The 9,261-nt window shown below is 35.5% G+C and overlaps 1 protein-coding gene across 1 annotated transcript in view; it reads left to right on the top strand.

The window, feature by feature from the left end:
* The window catches only part of LOC101738439 (mitochondrial S-adenosylmethionine carrier protein), a 213,747-nt gene extending 205,330 nt beyond the window's left edge, over nucleotides 1-8,417 (top strand). Inside the window, exons 2-7 of the mRNA XM_004925973.5 lie at nucleotides 468-1,176; nucleotides 1,948-2,068; nucleotides 2,507-2,652; nucleotides 3,498-3,596; nucleotides 5,183-5,338; nucleotides 5,948-8,417. Of these exons, the coding sequence (XP_004926030.1) occupies nucleotides 1,120-1,176; nucleotides 1,948-2,068; nucleotides 2,507-2,652; nucleotides 3,498-3,596; nucleotides 5,183-5,338; nucleotides 5,948-6,223 (855 nt within the window). The 5' untranslated portion in view covers nucleotides 468-1,119 and the 3' untranslated portion in view covers nucleotides 6,224-8,417. The remainder of the gene's footprint in view (nucleotides 1-467; nucleotides 1,177-1,947; nucleotides 2,069-2,506; nucleotides 2,653-3,497; nucleotides 3,597-5,182; nucleotides 5,339-5,947) is intronic.
* Nucleotides 8,418-9,261: the final 844 nt, after the last annotated feature.

The following is a 9,261-nucleotide window of genomic DNA, read 5'->3' as shown; positions in this document are numbered from 1 at the left end:
CTTCCGTAGGACATAATGGGGGATCTTTTATTTGCTTGATTAATACATGAGCATAATAAATGAACTGGATCTTGACTCAAGTTTCTGGAGAGATATTTTATTTTTAAGCATTTGAGGATCTTGAATAGAAGTAGGTGCTTAAATAGTGCATATACGATTGAAAGACATCCTTAAAAACTATATGCATTCAATTTGAAACTAATTTTTCAAATGGTACGAGACTTTTTATCATACAATACGATAATACAGTGAATGTCATGTATGCGGCCAAATAAAGTTTCACTGTTTTCGTAATATTTATTATAATTAAACCTACCTCGTTTTACGATTACAGTCTTAAACAATTTTCCGTTAAAAATAAATTGGGGTGTTTAAGTAGGTAGGTACTTACTTTAAGCTATTAGATCACTCTTGACTCCGTCAACGTCAGGATTATCAGCGAGACTTTTTGGCGGGAACGCGAGGAGTGAAGTTGTGTGATTTGTTTTATTTTGTCTATTTAGTGTTTCTTCAGGTTTAAATGTGTAATAACGGTGGTTTATTAACTGTTTAATATCTGTGAAAGTGCACAAATGTGGGAAAATGAAATAAAGCTGCTGGACATAACTTCTCGGGTTCCTCCAAAAAGTCCACTGAAAAAATCTCAGTAAATGACCACCATTTTACTGCGATTATATTTCATCCCATATCATCTCATTTCATTAAATTTCATCCCAGTTGATTAATGTTTCAAATTAATCATCTTCATTTCATTTCACTCCATATTATCATTTTTCATAAAATTAAGAATATAAAGTAAAATAAGACATGACTTAAAGGTCTCAGTTACCAGGTCATAAAATCTGTTAAAAAAAAAAAAAAGGATTATCAGCTGTTCTGTGACAATTTGTATCAAACAGATTTAGGTTATACAATAAAATATAGGTTAATTTAAGTTCAGTTGTATCATATTTAAACTGACAAAATACTTAATTGCTTAATTAATTTTGTAGCGTAATTCAAAGAAAAAAAAACTAATAAAATATCTATATTACTTTAAAAAAGTCAAGTATAAAAAACCGGAACTATTTGATTGTTTATAGTACGCATATAATGCAATTTTTTTAAATTAAATCTATAATGATGGAGAAAAATGAGACACAGTCAACAAATTCACCCTATCTGGCTCCTCTCCTGGTAAGTTTTATCACAGTGCTCATTTAATTTTGCCATAAACTTTCTACTTTAAATGTTAAAATTTTATTTGCTAATCTTGATTGTTGTGATTGCGCCTACCTGTTCTACCTATTTCCGGAATAAAGCAATCGTGGGTACTATTTTAAAGGTTTTTTAATAACGATTTATAGAGAAGGGTATATTGTCGGTTAAATCCATTGAACTAAGATTTTAACCAAGAAACAAATGTATGTAACTGCAAAATATCAAAGGGTTGTTTGTCTGCCCATTCAAGCTATAACCAACATGTTAAATGCACTAATTTATTTATTTAAATTTATGCATTAGAGTACAGTGGAGGATTTAATGCCTAGAGCATTCACAGAGTTTTATCTTAGATGCATTTGCTTTATTGAAAAATAAATAATTTATTGTATAATTGTACAAAAAACACACTATATTTATACATACATAAAACACCGTCCATATTATAATATCATAGAATACAAACATAATATATATCTTTATTCTTGTATATATAAATTCAATAGAGACATTTATATCGAACATATTAAACATTCATTGAACATGGAAAAAATAATTTAGCTAATTTCTTAAAGCTACAGCAAGATGGATAAGATAATGGAGCTAATAGACATCCTGGTGTGATTTTTGCAATCCATCTTAAGACTGTAATCTGAAATTTCAATAGTTTGCGCAATGACTGCCCCATCCTTCGAATAGGATGATATTATACTATATTAATACAATATGTCATTGATATATCAACAGGCTGGAGCTATGGCTGGATTGTCCGTAGATTTAACATTATATCCTCTTGATACACTGAAGACACGTCTACAAGCAGAGCAGGGCTTTCATAAGGCTGGAGGATTCCGTGGAGTTTATAGAGGTAAATCCATATAATACACACCTAAAGAAGAAGAAGTACAAATAAGATATTTGTTCTATGTATTGCTTTATTGTACTGATAGCCCATAAGATGTACAGCTAAAAATCAAGAGCATGCACCCTTGACTTCCTTACCCAACTTTACTGGTGGTAAGATGTGAAGCAGTAATGCGTTTCGGTTTGAAGAGTGGGGCATCTGTTGTAACTATATTGAGACCCTCGAACTCATATCTCGAGGTGGACAGCAGCATTTACGTTGTAGATGTCTATGGGCTCCAGTAACCACTTAACACCAGGTGGGCTGTCACCTCGTCTGGTCAAAAAACACTGGTGGCAGAGTATGTGGCCTCTTTGAGGTTTTTATATTGTCCTGCTTAACATATAACTATTGACCATGAGTGTATGCAAATTAATAAACAGTTTAAAAATCTCTTTCTAGGTATTTTGACAGTCGCTTCGACTTCCATGCCAACGACGGCATTATTCTTTGTGTCCTATGAAACTACGAAGACACTATGTATACCACACATGCCGGGTTCATACTCGTCGCTAGTTCACATGTTTGCTGCAAGCATCGGTGAAATTGTATGTATTATTATATTTGTTTGTATGTTGTGTTTAGATATAAGAAGTGATAATCGAATCAACAGGACTAAATAGTTTTTTCATTTGAAAGATATAGTTGTCATTTTGTCATTGGGTGTTCAAACTGGAAGTACATATCTCTCATTATTTACAAAAGTTATTTTCGGTAAAAATGTCCAATTTCTTCAGAGTCTTCAATAGAGCGAAGCTATTTTACTCTTGGACAAAGACTTTTGCCCTCCCTTACGGTCTTTCCCCAGCATTATAACTTGTAACAACTTCAAATGAGGCTTATGGAGAGTTCATCCATACTACCTGGAGCCACTGCGGTCATCTACAGTGCTTTTCCAGAGGTCTTTTTTGCCACGTACCATCCGGCTATGGAATGAGCTCCCCTCCACAATGTTTCCCGAGCGCTATGACATGTCCTTCTTCAAACAAAGCTTATGGAGAGCACTTAACGGTAGGCAGTGGCTTGGCTGTGACCCTGGTATTGCTGACGTCCATGGGCGACGGTAACCACTCACCATCAGGTGGACGGTATGCAACAGGCTACAAGGGCAATAGAAACTACCATTGAACTGTTGCATATGACATTTCATTAAGTATATCTCATAACAAAAGGATCCCAATGATTGAGTTAAAGTGTCTGATTGTTTTAATATACCAGCAGACCAAAGCATACTGTAAAAGAATTACTTATAATATGATTTTTACATATTTATTTGTTTATTTGGTTCACTATATAGATTTTAATGACCTAGATAGGCAGAGGCAAGTTTGTGTTATATTAAAAAATTACTTCTGGGGAGATTTTAAAGTTTGTTTTTATTCTTTAATTTCAGTTAGCGTGTGTTATAAGAGTACCAACGGAAATAGCAAAACAGAGAAAACAAACGTATGTCGGGACCAAGAAGACAAGCAGTATATCAATACTATTTCAGGTAGTTTAAATTATTGTGATTCGGGGTCTGGTTTATTTGGTTCATAGAATCATAGATCCTCTCAGTAGTCTCAGTAACTTCTAACATCTAAGAGCATAAAAGTAAATTTAAAATTTATTTAAACACTTTTACAGTTGGAAAGCACCCAATAATAATATTAATCATTTGGGATAAATTGATGTCCAAAATTATGTTGCTAGAAAGTGATGATGATCTAACATTGATACTAGGTTCAGATTCAGAACAAAATCACAATATTCAAATTTGGGCTTGAGTGTCTGTGACACAGTACGGGATGCATCTTAGCTCAGAGTACAGTAGCATAGACCTGCTCTAGTTATACTTATATTATATTTAGATAAATGTAGCGACGAGCAAACCCGTATTGAAAAATAAACAAGCTATGAATCTCTTGCAAATTCCTCTCAGTATTGAATTAGTATTAAAAAATAGGAGCTAAGTCTTGAAAAAATATAAACATTTTGATTTTAATGCTTGCAATTAACTGCCTCGGTGACTGATTGAGTAAGTTTACTGACGCTTAGGTTTTGTTCCTTCTTCATTGCGAATTTACTAAAACAGTAAAATATTCCATTAATTGAATAAGTATTAATTGAATTAATTGATTCCATTAATTGAATTATATATATATGTGGAGTATTTTTTAGAATTTAATTTTATTTAAATCTGACAACCCAAATTTGTGGATGGTCTGTCAAAGTCAGTAGGTAGTTAGAAAAAAAAGATTAGTGTGTGTGGTGGTGGTAAGATGTAAAAGTGATATGTTGTTGTTTCTTTGTGTAAAAAATAAAAAATAAATAAGGTGAGATCCATTTCTCGTTATTCCGCCATCCTACATATATATATATATAATGTATTATTTTATTTATATCAAAATACAGTTTAGCTTAGTAAAACTATAGCACAAATTGAGTTGCTCTTATAAAGAGAAACAACATTTAAAGCTATTGCTTCACCACTGTTTTTATATCTTTTTATATTTTAATATTTCAAAATGCTTTAATATTTTTAATGTTCCTTCTAAATATTCGAAATTCTATTTATGTCATCTTTATAACATACTAGCTGTCCCGGCAAACATTGTTTTGCCATATATAAGATTTCTAGGGAATTTCTAGTGTAGAAAAAAAAACTAACTTATTGTAAGTGTGTAAGGATGTGGTAAATAAGTGAAAGAGGCATGTAGCGCTGTGAACGTTGAGGGAATATATAATAAAAATAACCAAACCTCATTCAACCACATAATACCTCATTATAACAAAAAAAAAAGTCCAAATAAAAAAAAAGATGTTAGGGGTGGACAACCTTAATCACTTAGGGGTATGAAAAATAGATAGTAGCCGATTCTCAGGCTTACTGAATATGCATAAAAAATTTCATGAGAATCGGTCAAGCGGTTTCGGAGGAGTATGGGAACGAACATTGTGACACGAGAATTTTATATATTAGATTAACCTCTTTTAAGATTAATCGTATAGAAGTTACATATATATAATTAGTTTTCTATTTATGTCATGATATGAACATTTCGATTTTGGACTTTCATAAGTTGATCTCACTTGTAGGCATACAAAACGGAAGGTTTTCGCAAGGGCGTATACAGAGGATTTGTGTCTACAGTCGCTAGGGATTTACCGTTCAGCTTCATAGAGATGCCCGTCTGGGAGCTCCTGAAGACGACCCTCAGGAACCACAACGACGGACAACTGTCCAGCTTTCAGGTACGTGACGTGTGGAAAATTCATTTGGTCATTTTTATAGCATTTTTTAAGTCAGCATTTAGGGTAATTAAAATTTAACTCGCGACAGATTCGTTACGGCTGGTGTGAAAAGATACAAGAGACATAATTTTATTGTTTGATATTAAAAACAATTCAATAAATAAAAAAAACAAAACATAGTGTATGTTAATATATTTTTTTAAACTGTCCATATTTTTGGTCATTTAGCGTTCAATTGAATGTCAAATGACACACATGAGACAATGTCTTTTACTTGAGGTAAGACCTCTTGTGATTACTGGTGGTAGGACCTCTTGTGAGTCTACATGGGTAGGTACCACCGCCCCGCCTATTTCTGCCGTGAAGCAGTAATGCGTTTTGGCTTGAAGGGTGGGGCAGCCGTTGTAAATATACTGACACCTTAGAAATTATATCTCAAGGTGCGTAGCGCATTTACGTTGTAGATGTCTATGGGCTCCAGTAACCGCTTAATACCAGGTGGGCTGTGAGCTCGTCCAAACATCTAAGCAATAAAAAAAAAGAAATGTCACTGTTAATGGCAATGCGTGGTGGTGCTCGCGTTGAGCTGGTAAGGTATTGTGTGTGCAGACAGCGCTGTGCGGGTCCGCGGCTGGTGGGTTCGCGGGGGCCGTCACCACGCCTCTGGACCTCGCCAAGACGCGCATCATGCTGGCCCCGGACTACGCGGTCACGCGGAAACTGAGAATACGTCCGGTCCTCGAGGAGATATACTGTCGCGGCGGCGTCCGGGGCCTGTTCGCGGGCGCCACGCCGCGCCTCCTCGCCTTCACGCTCGGCGGCTTCGTATTCTTCGGCGTTTATGATCTCACGAAGAATCTTTTTGAGAGAAATACGTCTCGGTAGCAATGCCTAATGGAGCAGTTTTTCCCCTACCTAAGCTGATAGCCTTGAGAGGCTATATCAGCGTCGCCTTAACTAGTAGGTGAGCTCACGGGGCTCAAACCTGACGTCGTTGCTGGCACTAGCCCTAGCAAGAACAGTGCTTGGCAGAATCTACCGCCGGATCGGAAACGCGACCCGCTGAGAAGATCAGTGTGCTTAGTGCGAGTTTTTTAACGTTCTCGATAGCGTAAAAGTTAATCCAATTTTGTATGCAGTTGGAACAGCGCCCCCTAGCGGCAAACGCACGCAAACGATCCCATTCCATACAAATATGAGTTAACTTTTACGCTATCGAGAACGTTAAACAACTCGCACTAAACACACAGGAGAGAAACTGCTCCGGAGCATGGACAACGGTCCGCCATATTTGGGATGCGACTCAACAGTTTATTAGAGCAGCAGGGTAATTAGTTTTAGGGTTCGATTCTAGTTTGTAAATTGTTTATAATAATAAAGCCATTTAATTCTGAACTACATGCATGATGCAATTTACCATTTTGTGTTTATACATTTTATTTCTTACTAGCTGACCCGGCAGACTTCGTAGTGCCTCACTCGATAAACAAAAGACCGAAACTTTTGTATAAAATAAACTTAAAACAAACAAAAGGAATCCGTCCGATGGGGGGGACATCAAAGGAAAAACAAAATTGTTATTTTTACTTAATTCCGAGCATTTTTATATTTATTTTAAACCTTTTAAACCTTCTCTGGACTTCCACAAATAATTCAAGACCAAAATTAGCCAAATCGGTCCAGCCGTTCTCGAGTTTTAGCGAGACTAACGAACAGCAATTCATTTTTATATATATAGATGATATATCTCGCAGTTCTACATGTCCTACATCTATTCTCGCAGTTTTACATGTCCTTCTTCAAACGAGGCTTGTGGAGAGTATTAAGCGGTAGGTAGCGGCTTGGCTCTGTCCCTGGCATTGCTGAAGTCCATGGGCGACGGTAACCACTCACCATCAGGTGGGCCGTATGCTCGTCTGCCTACAAGGGCAATAATAAAAAAAAAAGTTCAGCGAGCCTCGTGACATAGGTCTCCTCCATTGAGCTCGGTCCTCTGCAAGTCTGGTCCAGTATGGTCCTAGGGTTAGTTAGTTAGTGTTCATTGTTTACCTTACTGAAACCATTATGACTTAATACAGTACGGGCGAGGCCCGGATCCACTTGTGAATTATCTATGTCTGTTAATGATGAATTATACCAAAACCTAATCTGTGTTATTTGAAATTGTTTGTCTATTAATAAAGTTGTAGATGAATGTTAACACTGTTGGAAATTTATATCTGTGTGACAGATTGTTGAACTTAGAAATTATGTTTTTTTTTTACATTTTGTTTGTTTTTAACTTTTATTGGATCAAACGAATCTGTGTTTACTGGTGGGGGCGTATTGCGGGCCCCCTCAGGCGGGGACTAAACCAGAGCAGTCCGTATACGATATAGTTCTAACATCGTGTGTCAAATTACAAAGTTGCATATAGGTGTATAATGCATTTCAAATAAAAATGTGCATGGATCTGCGGTATATAGTGACGTCATAGCTTTACTGGTGGTAGGACCTCTTGTGTCCGCGCGGGTAGGTACCACCGCCCTGTCTATTTCAGACGCGAAGCAGTAATGCGTTTCGGTTTGAAGGGCGGGGCAGCCGTTGTAACTATACTTAGACCTTAGAACTCATATCATTCAAATATATATGATTGTTTTTTTTACATCCATGTAATTAATTGATTAATAAAAATCTATTCTCAATATTTTTCTTCAGATGTCAATGAAACATTTTAAATCTTGCTGTATTTTAAACGTTCTTTGGAACTGATATATTGCCATAATTTCAATTTAAAGAAATAGTATATTGTTACGAATTAGTATCTCACTGAATATATTATTATGTAATAAGGACAACAATTAAAATTTACTGCAAGTGTTGTGTTGTTGTTTATTTGGCTTAGTCGCGTTTCATTGTTATTGTTGTTTTATTGTTATTTGATTTTGTTAGTTGATTTTATGTAAATTTCAAAGTGTTTACGTAAGAAATATCATTGTTTGTTTGTGTTCAATTTCGGTAAGTGGTCTAATGAATGATTGTACTATTTTTTGTTTGAAGTTATAATCAAAATAAAGATTTTCTTTTTGTGCAATAAGAATGGTTTTTTTTTTATTACATGTATTTTGTTAGCTTTGTATGTTTGTATGTAGGTAACGAAATCTTTGAACGTTATTTTCACAGAGTCCTAGATTTTAGTGTGCTCAGTACAAGTTTTTTAACTTCGCGATCCCGTAAAAGTTAACTCAAATTTGTATGAAGTTGGAACAACTACCCTTCGTTTGCCGCTAGGGGCGCTGTTCCAACTCCATACAAATTTGAGTTAACTTTGACGCTATCGAGTAGTTAAAAAACTTGTAGTAAGCACATTAATTAACTTAAAAATTCGCCCAAGCATTAAGGATGACATTGCAACAATTTGATTTTAACCAGTATCAAGAGGATAAAAAATAATTGTTATTTTGACGTGACAACATCTTATAAATCGAATGATGAATACTGGTTGCATGTAATTTATTTTGTCACGTTCCGGCTGAGCCTGAGCGTGCAAGCGAGGGCGCGGAACAAACGATAGAGAGGCACGATCGGCCCAAGCGTTGGATTGTGACACATTTATCTCTCTTCTCGCGTGACGTCAGAGTTAGCAGTTTAAATAGTTCTGCTACTGACGTTATCACGTAAAACTTATTGTCTGACGAAACCGACTTTACAGAAAACTAATTAATGTTTTATTAGTTCGTTTTGCTATTAAAGCCTTTCTTATTTAAATTATAAACTACTTACTTATTTTGATTGGAACTTTGTAACAAGCCGGACGGTTTTGTAAAAGTCATTAATGACAATACAATGATTTTATAACTTCACTCTAATACCGTGGCCTGTGTTAATAAATTAAAAAAAAAAAATGTGTGCGTGTACTAGTGTACACACGTAAGAAGTGAAAC

Source organism: Bombyx mori, chromosome 20 (genome assembly GCF_030269925.1).
Source record: "Bombyx mori chromosome 20, ASM3026992v2".
NCBI lineage: Eukaryota > Metazoa > Arthropoda > Insecta > Lepidoptera > Bombycidae > Bombyx > Bombyx mori.
Note: the sequence above shows the minus strand (reverse complement) of the source record. Positions and strands in the feature narration are given on the sequence as shown.